The sequence below is a fragment of the Amphiprion ocellaris genome, chromosome 10, assembly GCF_022539595.1.
Source record: "Amphiprion ocellaris isolate individual 3 ecotype Okinawa chromosome 10, ASM2253959v1, whole genome shotgun sequence".
NCBI classification, from domain to species: Eukaryota; Metazoa; Chordata; class Actinopteri; family Pomacentridae; genus Amphiprion; species Amphiprion ocellaris.
The window spans coordinates 10,641,009-10,661,282 of NC_072775.1; the positions used below are offsets into that span (position 1 = coordinate 10,641,009).

Here is a 20,274-nt window from a genome sequence, read left to right on the forward strand (position 1 = left end):
TTGGAAAACACATTTTCTTTGACCATTAATCTGTTGATTGTTTTCTCCAGTAATTCATTTCTTGTTTTGGTTTATAAAATGTCAAACCCAAATATATTCAGTTTACTGTCATAAAAACCAAAAAGTTTACATTCATGATGCAGGAATCAGGCAGTTTTTCACTTTTTATCTTAGTTTCGTCAGAAAGATAGTTGATAATGTGTGAATTGTTGCAGCTTGTGAGCCGTAGAAGGTTTTAATCTTTGGGGCCGAGTGTCAAAAAACATTTAGAAACCAACATCAACAAAACACAACAAAGATTTGAACATCATTAAAGGGAAATCCAACTTTTGCATGACAATGTCTAATTAAAGGACATTTATTTCCAACGTAAATGTGTGATATTCATCCTCTGGAGCTTTCTCTTCACATCGTCTTCCACCTGGACTGGTTTGGTCGGGAGCATGTGCAAGAAACATTTGAAAAACTGCACTTTAACATCAATGAATGACACTGAAGTTTAATCTCTACATAAATGAGACTGAGTCTGGATGTGCTGCTCTGTCATTAACTTCTAAGTTTAGGGAAAGTTCAAACAAAAGAGGACAGTTCAGATAAGACTTGAGAATGAGCTTATTCTGAACAAACATCTCAGACTTTCTGAGCTTCAGCACCTACAGCAAGATATTTTAACAACAAGCAACTCAAGAGATCCAGAAGTTGGAGAGAGTTAGCTTTAGCTGAGCCAAAGAACATGTGGGACGCTAACCTAGCAAACATTTCAGACTTTCCTCTGTGAATTCTGAGAAATAATTTCCTATTTAATGACAGAGCTACACATCTTAACTCAGTCTCATTAAAACAGACTCTAATTCAGTGTCATCCATCCATATTAAAGTGCAGTTACCCAAAATGTTTGTTGCATGAGCTCCAACAAAACCTGTCCAGGTAGAAGGCCACTTTGACAAACAGGAAGTGGAAGATTCCAAGCAGATTTATAGAAGGGGGAACTGGACTGTACTAAGTGTGGTCGAGTATAGAGGGGTGTTTTGTGGGTTTTTAAGGCTGATAATGATTATTAGTGAGACATTTGGAGTAGATATTCATTTGCAGTAAATGAAAGTATTTAAAATCTTGAGTTAAACTTAGAAGAACACAAACTCTAACAGAAAACTTTGTTGATACGTTTTTGTTTTGTTTACAGATGTTAAGTTAAAGGAGTTTTATTCATTACGTATAACCAATCAAATCACTCCAGAAGACAGAGCGACCACAGGTAGATAAAGGTTCAGAGCCAAAGTAGCGCCTTTTTAAAATGTATTTATTACCGTAAATCAGTAAAAAATAAAATACTGATAATCAGTAAATCAGTCAGCCCACAATTACTACAATTCTACAATGTATGTCTCTTTCCTTTGACTTGTTATTTGTACAATATACGATGTATATGATGGCGTTTTTTCATCCCAAAGGCTATACTATGATGTTTTCTAAGAGACATACGATGCTACTACCGCTGCACTCCTCCTCTGTTGTTTTCTGGATTGTACTCAGCTGCATGCCTTCGTCCACCAGGCCTCCGTTGACTCGTCCCGCCTGCTGTCTCTGGAGCTGAAGCTGGATTGGAACAGACCAAAGTACAGTCCAATCACGATGCCAGCTGCCTCTCAAAAGGCTCCTTCATCTGGCAGGTGGCAGCACTTCTTCTGAGGGGAAGCTGAGCTGGCCCAGCAGAACTTTGGAGATGTGTTCCAGTGGTTGGTGGATGTGTGGGGAGATAGAGAGGGACCTTTGAATTGTTCAGAAAGGAAAACAGAGAACCCATTGGTAGTTTTAGTTTAGGGTGATACTGCGGTGTGTTTTTGGGTTTTAAGAGGTGAACAGGAAGAGGTTTTTTTTGGTATTGATTATCTTTTACTTTGTTCCTGGTTGGAATGCCCATCAATGTCAACATGAAGTTCACTTTTAGTTCTGTTTATTTATTTTTATTTTACTAACACCCATTTGTTTTTAACCCCCTCACATGTGTTGTTGTTAACTTCCTCTTTCAAATAAATTCTCGTCTAACCCTCTGGAAACCAGCGTTTGGACTGTTTTTGTGTTGCTCCTCACCTACTGACAGCTGTGGACTAAAGGCTATACTATGATGTTTTTAGATCGACATGCTATAGTATGACGTTTTTAGAGCGACATGCTATACTATGACGTTTGTTGGGCGACACTCTATACTATAGGCTTTTTAAATTGACATATTACTATGACGATTTTTTTTTGTTTTAGTTTTTTTTTTTTGTTTTTTAGCAACATATAAGAATTTGAACAGTTTTTAAAATTATTATACTTTTACTTGTGCAATGAAATATTATTCTATGGCATTTTTAGATGACATATTATACTCTGATGTTTTCTTGAAAAACATACTATTTTGACAATATACTGCACTATGACATTTTTTGAACCACATATCATACATGACAATTTTAGGCAACATCCTATCATTTTGCACTTTTTGAACCACATAATAATCAGTTGGGGGTTTTTGCTGACATGCTATACTATGAACTACAGGCCATACTATGTTATTCTGGAAAAGTATACTATACTTTCACATTTTCTGAACTACATCCTATACTATAGCGTTATACACAGAGTGCCTTGGTTACATGTTGATTTATAATCTAGATTTTTTTCTGTTTTGTTTTTTGACAGGATTACCACAGACCTGACCGTGAACACTGTTGACACCCACCTGAGGGAGACGCTGCCTAAGATCTCAAGGCTGCTTGGTCGTGGTCTTTCTGGTCCTGCTCCAGAACGCCTTCATCAACCACGTCTTCTTTTGAAGAGGCCCTCAGATGCTGCAATCTCTGACCTTAAGGAGAAACTGCTACTTTCACTCTGTAACGAGACGGCGGTTATTTTAAAGACCCAGCTCCTGGTCGGCTTTGAGTGAAAGTTTAGCATCCATCAAAACGGAACTACAGACAGTTAAATCTGAGCTGTCGGTCAGTATTTCAAACATCAAGTCCGACCCGGCTGTCCCTAAAGCACGCTGTGGGTGAAACGGAAACTTCACTCTCCACATCACCGACAACATCGTCACACTCCAAAGCAGAGCACCTGTCTGCTGAACTTTAAAAGTGGACTATAAATGTGAAGAATGTGAGCAGCAGCGGACTGTGAGCAGTGGAACAGATGTGATCAGAAAGAAGTCATTTTCTTTTTTCTTTTCTTTCTGGTTGACTTGATGCTGTCAGAAGCAGATGTTGGAGCTGATTCTGATCTTTCAGGATAAAAAAGCTGCTTTTCCTTCACAGATTTTTCAGGAAATTATTCTCTCAGGTTTTCTCTGCTATTTATATTTTTATTATCTGTGATTATTTCATTATTTCTTTATTGTAAAAATAAAGTTTGAGGCATAAAGACTCATTTAGTTATTTTAATCCTGAAGTCTTTGATGTAGCAGAACTAAACTTCCATTTTCCTTCTTGTACTTCTGATACTAGAACTAAACGTATCTTCAACACGGATCATCTGCTTTTAATGAATCAGCAGCAACATCACAACAAATGAGACAATTTTCAACAAATTAATGAAACTGATGTCATTTAAAACTATCAGAGTCTGTTTTAGTGTCAAATTAAAGCTGATTACTGACAAGTAGAACATTAACGTTACTGTTTTAATCACATTTAAGTTTCCTGAACGTTACATTAATGTCAACCAGCAACAGTTTTATGAACTTAATGAACCATGAACACAACACACTTCAGCTGTTTACATGAAACTCAACACATTAGCTTGATGCTACGTTAGCTTTAATCAGGCTACGACTGAACAGCTAGCTCGGTTAGCATCGCTAACATTAAAGCTAATATTTACTATGCTAGCTTTCTTCTCTGGTCAACACACACTGCAACAAACTCCACCAAAATCTGGAGTGCATGGCACACATTACATCTGACACTAAAGCTGCATATAAAGTGCATTAAAAGCGGCACCGATACGAAAATAAACATTTACTTACCGAACTATCAGAGTCCTTTCAGTGTCTGCTGGTAGAATCAGCCGAAGGCAGAAAACTGGTTAAAACAAGCCAACGGGCAGGAAAACTGTCTGTGGAAAATGTTCTGCTGCTGCACCGATAAATAAAGCAACAGTTATCATATCAGAATTAATCCAAACGAGGAGAGCAGAGTCTCTGCTGCCTCCTCCATAGGACCTGTCAATCATTCCGGACCGGACTGCCAATCAAGTAGTCCCGCCCCCTGGCTTCGCAAAACTTTAACGCTCTATAAAAAAAATTCAATATTGATTTATTTTAAGATCGGCCACCTGATCTCTCATTTTGACCATGAAAACTCACGAAAAAATTTTTATATACAGTCTATGCACCGTACTGTTTGGCTCCACACTTGCTGATGACCACTTCCGGTCTCAGAAAATGAAAAAACGGACCTTTTTCGTTTCTGTCTCTTACTGATTTTACTTTCTTGTTATTCTAAATATAAAACGAAAATCAAAGCATTTTTTTTCTAAAAAATCGTATATCCCTTTTTGATCATGAAAAGGAAAAACGCCTTGTATTTCAATTTTAATTTTTGTATTTTAAAAAGGAAATCAAATAACCACTAGTTTTTTTGTTTTTCAATACCCGTTTCAGAACGGAAAATCCAATTACCAGATCCGTACACGGACCCAATAGGCCTCTTTATTTTACACAAAGTAAATATATTAAATAATTTAACATAAATATATTACTTGCCTTTTCCTTTTTATCTTGACTAGTTTAGGTGTTTTAGATGTTTCTTAAGCATTCCCTGAAGATTCATGTTTTCTGTGATTCTTATTTCTAGTATGTATTTATGGTCTGTCTGCAATTCACAGTAGTGATTAGATTAAAATGTGGTGATAAGCTGGGATTTACAACAGCACTCTAATGCATAAAAATACAATAAAATACAAATACAATACAATAGAAATAAATAAATACAATATAATGTATTATATTCACCTTTGTTAATCCCATTAGGGCCAAACTTAATGTTAAATCGAAATGTGGAGTAAAATAAAATAGATTATACCAAGTGGCAGTGATCAATTAGATACATATTCGAAAAAAACAAAAAAGGATTGAGTCGACCTCAATAAAATGAAGAAATAATGAATAAAAACAAAAAAAACTGCAAGCAAAAACCCCTTATGCTGGTGTCACCTGCAGTTTCTTGCACTTAAATATTCAGAAACTTTGATTTGAGCTAAATAAAACAACATAGAACACATGAGAAGCAGCAGAAGTCTTGATTCCTCATCTGGTTTTATTTTATGATTACCAAATATATATTTATTTTAAAGAGGATTTCTGCAGTGTGACCTTTGGCCTGCCTGTGTTTGATATTTCCTAACACTGACCTATGAACACAGCCGTCCGGGAAGTCATTTTGAAATCTGGACTCTAAACAAATAAATCAGTGTTGTGGGAGCTTTTCTAAACACTGGTGAACACAACAATGTTTGTGGGGATGTTAGACACCTTTACTCTGAGACTAACATGTATTTTCTACGCTAGTTAGTGGGGTTTGCTCTGTATAAACATCACAATGTAAAGAAAATGTCTCAATAATAAACACTAAGTGATTATGAATATTATATATTTGTTTTGTCATATCAAAAAAATAATGAGCTGCTATATTTAGACTTTCTGTCACAAAATTCAGAAGAACTTAAACATCATTTCAAAGGCAAGTCAGATGAATAAATTTATCATTATGAATTAAAAATGTCAGTGTTAACTTTTAGATGTCTTGGTAAAAGTATTCTTCCAATCTGTGCGGCTCAGATGTGTGTCTGAAGTCAAAATGCAAACAAAAGAAAGAGAGAGAAGAGTCTGCAGGTTAATTTCTCCTCCAGTTTGCATGGTTTGACTTGCTTGCTGTATTTTGGCATTTTGACAGAGTTAAGGGTGACAGCAGTGTTTACTCCACATTTGGTAACTTTTGCAGGAATTGTCTTCAATTATTAACTGCTTCTGATCGGAGCTCGTCGCTCTGCTTTGTCGTACATTATTTGAATCCTGGACACGATGTGTGTGAGACATCTTGCGTTTGTGCTTCTGATTTGGTTTCCAGCCGTGCTACATGGTAAGAACATTCAATCCTGTCACCTAGAATCGTTCTTATCTGCTGCAAACAAAGCATTGCATTGTTTTGCATTTGTTTTCACTGTTTCAGCACAAAAGGCAGAACAACCGTGTCCTGCTCCTCAACTGGATCATGGTTATTTAGTGCTTGAGAAAGAAAATCAGCTCACCTACGCATGTGATGAGGGATACAAACCAACAGCAGAGGGCTGGTGGGCAACAAGCACCTGTGAAAATGGCCAGTGGTCTCCTAAACCACAGTGTATCGGTAAGTGGTCAGTAATATCTCAGTTAGTTTACTTGAGTCACATTAAGAAACAATGCAGACGTGTAATCTTTATTGCACTGCATTTTTATGGGTCTGTTCTGTAAAAGACTAATGTTATCCATTTCTCACTGTGTGACAATGTTGAGTGATAAAAATCAACGTAATCCTGGTTATATTTTTAAATGACTGTAAGTTTTCCCTCTTATTGCTTTTTAACATTGAGCCATGGTTGATATCATTTTTTGATACAGAGTTACAAAACACAGATTCTTTCATGTCAAACAGATTTCTATGAATTCATGTCAGTTATTTAAAAGTATAAAACATAACATTAATGATTGCATCAGTATTGACCTCCTTCAAGTTAGTATTTAGTAGATGCACCTTTGGCTGCAATTCCAGCATTGAGTCTATATGGATACATCTCAATCAGCCTGGTCATCTGAACACTGTGATTTTACCCCATTCTTCTTATTTTTGAAACTGCTCAACCTCTGTGAGGCTCATGAGCCAAAAGCTCATTTTAAGTCCAACCACAGATTCTCAGTTGGATTGAGTTCTGGGATTTGACTCGGCCGCTCCAGAACATTCACCTTGTTGTCTTTAAACCATTACTTTGTAGCTTTTGCTTTATGTTCTGGGTCATTGTCTTGCTGGAAAGAAACAAATCTTCTGCCAAGTCACAGTTCTCTTGCAGACTGCATCAGGTTGTCCTCTAGGATTTCTCTTCACTTTGTTGCATATATTTTACCTGCTACCTTTACAAGCCTTCCAGAGCCTGTTATTAAGAAGTCATCCTCACATCTTGATGCTGACACCTCCATGCTTCACAGTGGGGATGGTGTCTTTTTGATAATGTGCAGTCTTTTATTTCCACCAACCGTAGTGTCTAGTCTGATGACCAAAAATGTCATTACTGGTGTCTTCAGAGCAAAGAACCTTCCTCCAATTGCCTTCGGAGTCTCAAACTCTTGTCAAGATTTAATGAGAGTTGTTTATTCTACAGTGGCTTTCTCATGGCAAAGAAAAGGAAGCTGTTGTTGTTATCACAGTTTCTCCCATCTCAGCCACTGAAACCTGTAATTCCTTCAGAAGAGTCATAGGTGTCTTGGTGGCCTCAATCACTAGTCTATTTCTTGCACTCTCAGTCAGTTTTTGTGGACGGCCTGCTCTAGGGAGATTGATGCATACGCCATATTACTTCCATTTCCATAATGATGGATTTAATTTTGCTCTATGGGATATTCAGTGACTTGGAAATTTTCATGTATTCATCCCCTGACTGATGCTTTTCAATAACAATTTTACAAAATTGCTTGGAGTGTTGTTTTGTCTTCATGGTGTCATTTTAGTACTGCTACCGCTTGGCTGCACCTGTGTTGAGTTTAAAGGGAGTGAATCCAGATTACACAAAATCTCTATATAAAATGTTCTGCCTTAAAATATTTATTCGTTTCTGACTGTAGAAAAACATTAAAATAAAAAACAGAAAGACAACTCTATCTCTGAAGTAGCAAAAACATATTTAGGCCAACAGGTACAATCCCTGTGGTATTAATGATCAGTCCCTGCTGGTACTGGAGGTCAGTTCAACATCAGAAAGGCTTTGGACAGGCAATACATTTTAGTTTGAAATTAAAATGCAGGAATGCATCACTTGTAATGTTGTAAGTATGTAAGTAAAGTGAAGTAGGGCTGGCAACAGATGCTAACAATAGCACATATTGTTGTGGGGGTTTTTTCTTATCCTTCAGAAGAAAAATCCTGTCTTCCACCAACTATCATCAATGGAAATTACTTCGAAAACCCAAATGGTTGGTATGCAGAGCACCGCACCATTACGATAAAGTGTGATGACGGATATGAACTCAAAGGCCAGCCTGAAAGAATCAGATGTATAAATGGAACATGGCCCCCCTTGCCTGTTTGTGAGAGTAAGTCTGTCAGATCTGCAGGTTTGAATTTCCAGCAACTACAAAATGTAGCCACTCCTGTAAGCACCTTTACCGTTTCATTCCATTCTTTGTCTGTTTTGTTTCTTTACACAGAAAGTCCCAATGCTTGCGATGGGCCTCCTCAAATCCCTCATGCAGTCATCATTAAACAGGGATACCAGGAGGTGTTTGTTGAAAATTCCAAAGTGGTGTATGAATGTGAAAGCGGATATACAACCGACGGAATAGCAACTGAAACATCTGTCCTTTGCTCCTCTGGAAACTGGACTGGAATCCCATCATGCCGTAAGTGGACAGTGGACTGAGATTTACTGCAGTAAAAATAATAATAATCTCCACTTTGCTGCATTAATTTTGCCTCTGTCTTTACAAGCCTTCCAGAGCCTGCTGCTTAGAAGCATCCGTTCATCATGATGATGCCACCTCCATGTGTCAAAAATACAATGTATAATATGAGTACATTTTAACTTTAAAATTTTAAAATCTTCATTGTAGCTACGTTTTGCTGTGTCAACATCAAAGCTATCTGGAGCTTTTCAAAACGTCTCAACTGGAATCTACAGAGCACTCACTGGCAGCTTTTCCTTCCAACTCATCCCAGTTGGTCAGAGCAGCAGGATGTTGTGGTTGCCATGCTGGTTAAAGATGTGCTTTAAATTCAGAACAAATGCTCGCCATCCTTCCATCCTTCACTTTCTCTCTGCTTCTCAGAAAGACAGCAGTTGGAACCATAAATCTCAAAATCGGACTCAGACTGAAGTCCAGATCTCCACTGCATAATCTAATGTCCACAAATTCTCACTTGTATTAAGGTCTGGGTTTTTGACTTGACCACTCCAGAACATTCACCTCACTGTCTTTAAAGCATTTCTGTGTAGCTTTAACTGTATGCTTTGGGTCACTGTCTTGCTGGAAAACAAATCTAAGTCCCAAGTTGGAAATCGCAGACTGCATCGGGCTGTCCACCAGGATTTCCCTTTACTTTGCTGCATTCATTTAACTCTCTACCTTTACAAGAATTCCAGGGAATCCTCACATCATGATGCTGCCACCTCCATGCCTCAAAAATACTAAGTATAATACATATACCTTTTAGCCTTAAGATTTGTAATTCTTTGCCGTAGCTACCTTTTGCTATGATAGCATCAAAGTCACCTTGAGCTTTTCTAAAAGTCCTGATGGAGTTCTCACATATACTGATCACTCACTGGCGACTTTACCTTCAGTCCAACTCATTTCTATTGGTCAGAGAGCCTTTACAGAGCTTGTGTAAAAGCAAATGATGGTCCTGCTAACCAGATGGAAGCTGCAGGATTCTTTGTGTTTCTGGGTCCAAGCAGTTCTTGGTCTCTAAATAGTGGCTTCTTTGCAGCCATTTGTCCACAAAGCTCTGATTCCATACGGTCTCTTCTGAACTGTTGATGTTGAGATGTGCCAGATACATGAAGCTCTAATCTGATCTGCAGCTGAGGGAACTCTTGGTCTTGTTTCCCTTAATTCTGCGATGAAGAGTCTCAGTTTTGTCATAGTATTTGATGGTTCTACTTCTTGAAATTTTCTCGACTGACTGAACTCCATGTCTTAAAGAAATGATAGACTGTAGTTTCTCTCTTCTTAGTTGAGTGGTTAATATGGATTACAACAGTAATTGGTTAGATCAGTTTGCTGTGTACCAACACTACCTCAACACGACACAACTGATAATCTCAAACCCATTACAAAGGCAAGAAATTCCACCAATTGACTTTTGACCAGACCAACATGTTGACTAAAAACCATTCCAGTCCAGGTGACGATCTCATGAAGCTGGTTGACATATTGCTGGTAACGGACAGCAGTGTCTTCAGTGCAAAAAGTCACCACTGTGCAGTTTTCTCCTTACATCAATGATGATTACAATGAAAAAGCCAGTAAAAACAAAGAAAAGCATGTGCATCCAATGACATCTTTATATGATCCTCATGTTTTTTTCTGTTCATGTGTGCAGATGTCTACTGTCTCATTGATCCTGCCAACTATAATCAAGACAATTATCAAGTAACCAAAGTTCAATATTTGAAGGAAGGAGAGAAGAAGAAAATCCGGTGTCCTTACTGGCCAGGCGCCTTCTCCAATTTTAGATGCACTAATGGAAGAATAGCTCATACACAATGTAAGTATAATAGAGAGATCTTTACATTTTAACTTTCCTCATTCTGAATTTTTATTGGAGGCTATTATACTGTACATGAACATGAATTCTCCTGCATCTGATTTACTGTAAGTGAGGTAGTTTCAAGAGGAATTCTAAAAAAATTAATTCAAGACAATTACACCTTGCAGGAAACAAAAAAATGAGAACTTAAAGCAGCAACCTTATCATCAACAAATCCCATGTAAACGACCAAAACTAACCAATAATTGCTCCTACTAACATTTGCGTTACGGGGGGAGGAGGAAGGTGAGGGGTGGAATGGGTGGTTCGGAGAACCCAGGTGCAGGTACAGAAGCAGGAAAAGGAATTTTATTTAGAACTAATTCAACCCAAGGAAGAACAGGAAACAAAAGTGGAGGGGAAAAACTAATCCAGCGCAAACACAAAATATGCAAAACTACAAAACAAAAACTAACAACTCCACTCTACATAGGAATACTAGGAAAACCCCAAACTGGACGACTAAACTAAATCAACAAATGCTGTATTTACAAACCCAAGGGGAACAAAACTAAAGGGGCAAGGTAGGCAGACACAAGGAATCCGGGAGCTGGCAGGGAAACAAGACCGGTAGACAGCAGTCTGAAGACAGAGAGGAGACCGGCGGGTATCCAGGAATGGGGGGGTAACGAGAGTCCAGGTGGGGTTATGGCAGGCTGGGATCGGTGGCAAAAGAGTCCATGTGGGGATCAGAGTCTATGATCCAGCAGAATGTGACTGAAAGAACCAGGCTTAGGTAGAGAGAGACACAGGAGTGAGAGAGAGATGTAGGAGGGAGAAAGAGACAGAGAAGGAACAAGAAGGACAGGGTCCAGAGCAGGGATCATAACAATTTGCATGTTTAGCTAAATCATGATGTATCTTCTTCTGGGCCTTAGAGCTCCGTTGCTGCTGAAAAACTACTGAAGTTGGAAAAAGTTAACTACAACGTCTAAGTAGCATTTCCCATAATGAATACTGAATGTCTGAATTAAACTACTAACTGATATATTCACTGCTGTGCTGTTTCTGTTGGATCACTTTAGGTTGTGAGGAATATTACATTGATCAAGTAAGTGTTATTCTTTGATTTATTTCAAAATTGAAATATTATTAAATTGCTTGCTTTTAAGTGTGGATTGCAGTTATTTTATCCATCAGATTTCCATTGAAATGCTCATTGCTTGTGTTTTAATCAGGGAAGGTGCTTTTAGAGGAGCAGAGGAACTGCTGCCTTTTGGTTCTCTCACCACCGACTGACAACAAGTTGGAAATTTTTGAAATGTTTGAAGCAGAAAACAACATAAATCTGAATAAAACGTTTCAACGGTGACATTTGTATTGTTTTGTCTTCAACTTTTGAAGTACAATCCTTCCACTACATTCTTTATCTAATTTAAGTTAGTGTTTTCCCCCACTACACTTTAGGGTTGCTTTCACTCTTGAACTGTGCACAATGTTATTATATAACTGATTGTTTCATCATCAGTTGAAGCGCTTTATCATTTTATAAGAATATTTCTCTGTGTACCGTTTGAGTAGCTAATTACAACCCACTTTTCAGAGTTGTTTTGATTCCTACCAGTGGTTGTTTATGGTGGGACAGATGTGAGAGTAACACAGCTGATTAACATGGTGCAGAGGTTTGGTTCAAGGCTTTTATTTTTTTAAAGAAAGTCTTTCAAATCTGGGTTCAGAGGGTTAAACAGATACCGCCATCAAATCCCAGTTACAAAGACTAGACGTTGTATTATTGCACTTGAGAAGCTATAAAGAGGAAAAGTGTCTCACATTAATGGCTTTTAAATTTTTCTCATGTATCCAACTCTACGACACAATTTTTTATGTTATTTTTTGGCTTTTACACTGAGAATTGCTTCAGTTTAACTTAAACACATCAAAAGAAATCTGACCCACAGTTCAGCATCCACTGGATGAACAATGTGTGATCAGTTGAAAATGCATTTATTGTACAGATATGTTGCACATTCTGACTTGTAAGAAATCCACAGCAGTTACTGATAACATGAACAACGGCTTGAGCTCCCGTGCAGAGCACATGAAGGTCCAGCAGATGGCAATCAGAGACTGAGATGGAACTCAAACACAAACTATAAGACCACACAGTGAACATACAAGACTCAGAGTTAATACTGATCACAATCTAGTGCCCATTTTGTCTTCATGATTCAGTCTTTTCAAAAAGTCTCTGTCCTTCAATGGGACTGTAGTTTGCTATTTCATAATGCCGACCTCTGATCACAGCTGTCCGGGAAATCCGTTCGAAATCTGGACAGTAAACAATGTTGTAGAATTTGTATTGTAGAATTTGTGCCAAAAGCATTTTCTGAGAAGTTAAAGGACAAATGAATAATTGAGGGCATTTCTCAAACCCATAAACAACATAGACATAACCAAAGTAATGTTTTCTTGACTATTATTAAAACTCATTTTATAGAGATGTGCATCAAAGTCATAAAAACAATGTAAAAATTCACAGAAAATGAAGCAATAACTGCAAATATTGCAAATATTTTAAATGTGTGAGACCTAATTTAAGCAAGATGCAATTTATAAAGTGTGATTAGAGCACATGAGCCCTGATTGTACTCTGAAGATTGTCTGAGAGAGAAGAGTCTGCAGGTTAATTTCTCCTCCAGTTTGCATGGTTTGACTTGCTTGCTGCATTTTGGCATTTTGACAGAGTTAAGGGTGACAGCAGTGTTTACTCCACATTTGGTAACTTTTGCGGGAATTGTTTTCAATTATTAACTGCTTCTGATCGGAGCTCGTCGCTCTGCTTTGTCGTACATTATTTGAATCCTGGACACGATGTGTGTGAGACATCTTGCGTTTGTGCTTCTGATTTGGTTTCCAGCCGTGCTACATGGTAAGAACATTCAATCCTGTCACCTAGAATCGTTCTTATCTGCTGCAAACAAAGCATTGCATTGTTTTGCATTTGTTTATGACTGTTTCAGCACAAAAGGCAGAACAACCATGTCTTGCTCCCCAACTCCATGGTGGTGATTTCATACCTAAAAGAGAAACGTATCCTCATGAAAAACAGCTCATCTACACCTGTGATGAGGGATACAAACCAACAGCAGAGGGCTGGTGGGCAACAAGCACCTGTGAAAATGGCCAGTGGTCTCCTAAACCACAGTGTATCGGTAAGTGGTCAGTAATATCTCAGTTAGTTTACTTGAGTCACATTAAGAAACAATGCAGATGTATAATCTTTATTGCACTGCATTTTTATGGGTCTGTTCTGTAAAAGACTAATGTTATCCATTTCTCACTGTGTGACAATGTTGAGTGATAAAAATCAACGTAATCCTTGTTATATTTTTAAATGACTAAGTTTTCGCTCTTATTGCTTTTTAACATTGAGCCATGGTCGATATCATTTTTTGATACAGAGTTACAAAACACAGATTCTTTCATGTCAAACAGATTTATACAAATTCATGTCAGTTATTTAAAAGTATAAAACATAACATTAATGATTGCATCAGTATTGACCTCCTTCAAGTTAGTATTTAGTAGATGCACCTTTGGCTGCAATTCCAGCATTGAGTCTATATGGATACATCTCAATCAGCCTGGTCATCTGAACACTGTGATTTTACCCCATTCTTCTTATTTTTAAAACTGCTCAACCTCTGTGAGGCTCATGAGCCAAAAGCCCATTTTAAGTCCAACCACAGATTCTCAGTTGGATTGAGTTCTGGGATTTGACTCGGCCGCTCCAGAACATTCACCTTGTTGTCTTTAAACCATTACTTTGTAGCTTTTGCTTTATGTTCTGGGTCATTGTCTTGCTGGAAAGAAACAAATCTTCTGCCAAGTCGCAGTTCTCTTGCAGACTGCATCAGGTTGTCCTCTAGGATTTCTCTTCACTTTGTTGCATATATTTTACCTGCTACCTTTACAAGCCTTCCAGAGCCTGTTATTAAGAAGTCATCCTCACATCTTGATGCTGACACCTCCATGCTTCACAGTGGGGATGGTGTCTTTTTGATAATGTGCAGTCTTTTATTTCCACCAACCGTAGTGTCTAGTCTGATGACCAAAAATGTCATTACTGGTGTCTTCAGAGCAAAGAACCTTCCTCCAATTGCCTTCTAAATCTCAAACTCTAGTCAAGATTTAATGAGTTGTTTTTCAACAGTGACTTTCTCTTGGCCATTCTCCCACAAAGCTTTGACTGGCAAAGAAAAGGAAGCTGTTGTTGTTATCACAGTTTCTCCCATCTCAGCCACTGAAACCTGTAATTCCTTCAGAGGAGTCATCGGTGTCTTGGTGGCCTCAATCACTAGTCTATTTCTTGCACTCTCAGTCAGTTTTTGTGGACGGCCTGCTCTAGGGAGATTGATGCATACGCCATATTACTTCCATTTACATAGTGATGGATTTAATTGTATTCTACTGGATATTCTGTGACTTGGAAATTTTCATGTATTCATCCCCTGACTTATGATTTTCAATAACCTTTTGCTTAGAGTGTTGTTTTGTCTTCATGGTGTCATTTTTACCAGGAGTAATGATTCAGCAGTGAATGAACCTTCCAGATACAGGTGTTTTTATACTACAATCACCTGAAAGACATTCACTGCATTCACATTTTATACTACTACTATATCTCTGAAGTAGCAAAAACATATTTAGGCCAACAGGTACAATCCCTGTAGTATTAATGATCAGTCCCTGCTGGTACTGGAGGTCAGTTCAACATCAGAAAGACTTGGCATTACGCTTTAGTTTAAAATTAAAATGCAGGAATGGATCACTTGTGATGTTGTAAGTATGTAAGTAAAGCGAGATAGGGCTGGTAATGGTTGCTAACAATGGAATGTATCATTTTGTTGTTTTTTTTTCTTATCCTTCAGATGAAAAATCCTGTCTTCCACCAACTATCCCCAATGGATATTACATAGGAAACTCACATGGTTGGTATGCAGAGCACCGCGTCATTACGGTGAAGTGTGATGACGGATATGAGCTCAATGGCCAGTCTGAAAGAATCAGATGTATAAATGGAACATGGCCCTCCTTGCCTGTTTGTGAGAGTAAGTCTGTCAGATCTGCAGGTTTGAATTTCAAGCAACTAATGCTAACTAACAGCAACGCTCTACTGGATTGAGATCTGGTGACTGTGGAGGCCGTTGGAGTACAGTGAACTCACCGTCATGTTCAAGAAACCAGTTTGAGATGATTTGAGCTTTGTGACATGGTGCATTATCCTGCTGGAAGTAGACATCAGAAGATGGGTACATTGTGGTCAGAAAGAGATGGACATGGTTAGCAATAATATTCAGACAGGCTGTGGTGTTCAAAGATCCTCAACTGATACTAAGTGGCCCAAAGTGTGCTAAGAAAATATCCCCCACACCATTACACCATCAGCCTGAACCGTTGATACAAGGCAGGATGGAGTCATGCTTTCATGTTGTTTACATCAAATTCTGACCATCTGAATGTTGCAGCTGAAATGAAGACTCATCAGACCAGGCCTCGTTTTTCCAATCGTCTATTGTGCAATTTTTGTAAACCTGTGTAAATTGTAGCCTCAGTTTATTGTTCTTAGTTGAATGGAGTGGCACCCAGTGTGTTCTTCTGCTGCTGCAGCTGGTCTTCTTCAAGGTTCAACATGTTGTGCGTTCAGAGATGGTATTCTGCTTTCCTTGCTTGTAATCACTGGTTATTTGAGTTACTGTTGCCTTTCTATCATCTCCAATGATTTAGCGCTCACTGGATATTTTCTCATTTTTTGGACCATTCTCTGTAAACCCTAGAGATGGCTGTGTGTGGAAATCCCAGTAGATCAGCAGTTTCTGAAATAGACCAGTCTGTCTGACACCAACAACCATGCCACATTCAAAGTCACTTAAATCCCCTTGATCCCCTTTTTTCCCCATTCTGATGCTCAGTTTGAACTTCAGCAAGTTGTCATGACCATGTCTACATGCCTAAATGCATTGAGTGATTAACTGATTAGCTATTTGTGTTAAGAAGTAATTGAACAGGTGTACCCAATAAAGTGACTGGTGAGTGCATGCTGGAGAAATTATCTTATGTACTGAAGGTATGATGAAAACTCAAACATGTATGACTATTTAAGAAAAACTAAAAAAAATAAATCACAGGAATGAGCAAATCTATCAGCAGGTAGATCTAGATGTCACCAAGGTCGTAGTCTGAAAATTATCCACTGGTGATGCACAGGAATTGGGTTCCTATGCATCAGGAACTCAGTTCTAGTTCGCTCCCGGAGCAGCTCTGGTTTGTTTGAGTTGATGTCTTGACACTGAGACCCAACTGATTATTACAATTCAGTGAGCTGAGTATATTTTTGGACCAGTTAGACCTTGTTGGCATTTGGACTCGTCAATCTATACATACATAACAGACACAAAACCTGTGTTTCACGAAGGTTTGATTTATTTGATGTAGAATCCAATTAGCATCGCAATAGCAAGGAAAACTTTACTCTTTTTAAAAGTATAACATAAGAAATGTTGAGATCTGCAAGAAATCAATAAAAGCAAGATCCCAAAGCAATACCTGACTGGTGTGTCTTCTTTAAATCTTGCAGGATCTCCTACCAGCTCTGGATCAAATGGTGGAGGAAGTGAACATCCCTTTGCAACAAGTAAGCAAACAGACTCATCTCTTCTTTTGTATTATGTGAACCAGATTATATCTAAACTAATCAGGGTCTTTGACTGTGATGTAATGATTTTTAGCGTCCGAACATTGAATGGTGTGAAGACCCTATTGCAATCATAGACTATATACAGTCTATGATTGTAACTCATGGGTTTCTTTTTCTTGTTGTTCTTTTTTTTTTTTTTTTTTTTTACCATTTCTTGAATTGCAGTTTGAAGGGCCTTATACTTCTCCAATATGCGTGTAAATTTGCACACGTCAGGACCGGCAAAAAAATTTGATATTTTAGGGGAAATGCATAGGTGTGAGCCAAAATGGCTCCCTAGCGCCACCTGGAGAATTTGCAACATCTACTACGGGCAGCACGTTTCACCAACAGCTACCAAATTTGGTACACATATGCAGCACCTCAGGCGGAACAGTCAGTGACAGCCATATCCTAAACCTAACAGGAAGTCCGCCATTTTGAATTGACTGTTTGAAATTTTATGATTTTTGCAGATTTTCAAGCGCTATAAACTCAAAAGGCGTAACTCCAAATCACCTCAGATTTGGCCAGTACATACAGAAGGCGTTAGTGATCAAATGTTATCAAAATGTTTTTACATAAGGCTAAGGTCGTGGGCGTGTCCAAGGGCGTGGCCGTGGCTGTCTGGAAGTTTGATCCTTCGCTATGAAACATCAGGTGCTGTGTAAAGTTACAAAGCTGAGTGAACAGTGAAAGCTCTCACCATCTTTGCTGAGTGATTTGGGAGTAAAACAAATCTAAGAGTGCAGCTGAGGAAATCAAAATGTTGGGCGAAATGTTAAGTTTTTTAACTCCACAATGACAGCTTGACATATTCATTACCTTTTTCTATTTTTGCATTTCAGTTGACAAATGTGGAGACATTCCTGTAGTTCCAAACGGTGATGTTGTGCAAACTGGTCTAAGAAGTTTGAAATACCAGTGTGTAAATTATTACAAACTAGAGGGTCCAGATATAGTGGTTTGCTACAGAGATGGCACCTGGTCTCAAGTGCCCACTTGCAAAGGTACCAACAAGTTAATAGCTTTCATTCCAAAGATCTGCCAGAGACGTGGTGGGGAAGAAATGTGCATTTACCTGTCGTTGTTTCTTCCATGCAGCTGCCTTCTGTTCTGTGGACACCAATGTATATCCTCAGTTAAAATCTGTTGGAGTGAAATACATAAAAGATGGTGAGAGTGAGAGATTGGAATGTGAAGACCTCTGGTTGACGGATCACTTTTCTCAGGCGCAGTGCACTGATGGAAGAGTGAAACTTTCCAGATGTAAGTGTCACTTTCAGTCTTTTATAAAGAGTGAAAGGAAACAAAATCTACTATCAAAATGTCTAATGCAACATTACATAAGATGCTGTAGGAGCACCAAAAGAGAAATACAGATTTTCTTTGACAAGTAAATAAAATCCTCACTGCAGTGCTTCTATATGACTCTTTACAGGCTGTAACAGGTTGGAACTAATAGTGGTGAGTGTTTCTCCATGATCGAAAAAAAACCCCACAATATTCATACACGAACATTTGGAAGTATCTTGAATCACTGCTCTATACTAAATTTTGTACATTAACATTTGACTTTATTTCTAAGTTGTAATTTAATTGTTCATCTACCCTCTGTCTTGTACATAGGGTGACTGCTAAGGTGAAGATACTGCTGCTGTTGGAAGCTCCTGAGAGACAACTGGCTTATGATAATACTCTCACATTCTATGTTGAGTTTTATTTTGATCTAGAAATGTGTACAGTTCACACCAGAAGTGAGTACATCCCTGTGTAATATAATGCAAATGTCAAATGATTCAACATTGTATTTGGATTACTTCTAAGTTGAACAGTGTTGTGTTTATGTGCTCTACTTATGTACTTATGTAAAATACAAAATTAAAAGATTAGATTTACTATAATAAAAATGCAAGCCCCAGAATGGAAACTTAATGTAACAAAAGTCAGTCATTCAGATTTTTGGTGCCAGGCTAGACAATCCTCCTCGACACAGAGGATACTAGAGTTACTGTTAATGCTGGAATATTTTTCTCCTGCAAATTGGAAGTCATCACGTCACAGAGTATTTTAGTACATCCACAGATATTCATGGTGCCATCTGTAATTATCATTTCCCCTTTTGAACTCACGCAACCCCGTATCATCGCAGTGCTTCACTGTCAGGACTATGCATTCACTGTAGTCGTCATGGCCAGACACACACCAAACATGCTTGACCCATCAGAGCTAAACAAATTTATCTTAGTTTCATCTGACTAAAAAACAGCCACCATGCTTGTTTTTTACTTCCAATCAGTCAGGGTGTTTTTCTTGGACACCATCCATAGAGGCTGATGTATGATGATTTTCCACACTGAGCAAATACAGCAACTCCAGTGTCCAGTGAAAACCTCTGTGCCGAGTCTGAAGCTCTTGAACATTTGTTTTTCCAGAGCTAGATTGTACAAGAAGCACAATGTCCTTGGCATTATTTTAGGAGGATGACCACTGAGGATGACTGATGCAGCTCTGCCTTTTGATTCACTCATCGCCGACTGACAAGTTGGAAACTTTTGAAACGTTTGAAACAGAAAGCAACATCAATCTGAATAAAACTTTTCAATCATGACATTTGTATTGTTTTTTTCTTCAAATTGTGAAGTACAATCCTTCCACTTCCTTCTTCATCTAACTTTAGTTGTTTTCCCGCACTTCATTTTAGGGTTGCTTTCATTCAACTGTTCATACTAGTGTTCATTATATAATTATTTTATCATTAGTTGCAGCAATTTATCATTTTATACGAATATTTCTTTGTGTAACATTTGTGTAGCTAATTATAGCCCACTTTGCTGAGTTGTTTTGGTTCCTACCTGCCATTGTTTATGGTGGGACAGATGTGAGAGTAACACAGCTGATTTTTCTTTAGTTTTACAAGTTCTGAAAAAACATGTCAACATTTGTAAAATAAACACATAAATGTATATTTTGGATGTTTTCTCTCTAACTATCTAACAGGAAAGACTGTTGAAGAGACAAACTGTCCTAAAATGTCACAACTGAGATCAGTGTAAAAAAAAA

The 20,274-nt window shown here is 38.1% G+C and overlaps 2 protein-coding genes across 3 annotated transcripts; both read left to right on the plus strand.

Annotated features, from left to right (window-relative positions):
* Window positions 1-5,953: 5,953 nt before the first annotated feature.
* Window positions 5,954-11,847, plus strand: LOC111586956 (coagulation factor XIII B chain-like). Its single transcript, XM_023296802.3, has 7 exons — window positions 5,954-6,119; window positions 6,210-6,386; window positions 8,141-8,320; window positions 8,435-8,626; window positions 10,329-10,493; window positions 11,561-11,586; window positions 11,714-11,847. Exons 1-7 carry the CDS (start codon window positions 6,062-6,064, stop codon window positions 11,726-11,728), a joined length of 813 nt encoding a protein of 270 aa, XP_023152570.1. The 5' UTR covers window positions 5,954-6,061; the 3' UTR covers window positions 11,729-11,847.
* Window positions 11,848-13,169: 1,322 nt separating this feature from the next.
* Window positions 13,170-19,822, plus strand: LOC111587637 (complement factor H-like). 2 transcript variants are annotated; one of them, XM_023297684.3, is made up of 8 exons: window positions 13,181-13,404; window positions 13,496-13,687; window positions 15,407-15,586; window positions 17,113-17,169; window positions 18,060-18,221; window positions 18,316-18,480; window positions 18,653-18,678; window positions 18,841-19,822. In XM_023297684.3, exons 1-8 carry the CDS (start codon window positions 13,347-13,349, stop codon window positions 18,850-18,852), a joined length of 852 nt encoding a protein of 283 aa, XP_023153452.2. In that variant the 5' UTR covers window positions 13,181-13,346; the 3' UTR covers window positions 18,853-19,822. The 2 variants fall into 2 exon arrangements, with proteins under 2 accessions (XP_035798473.2, XP_023153452.2); XM_035942580.2 differs by lacking the exon at window positions 15,407-15,586 and having other exon boundaries at window positions 13,170-13,404.
* Window positions 19,823-20,274: the final 452 nt, after the last annotated feature.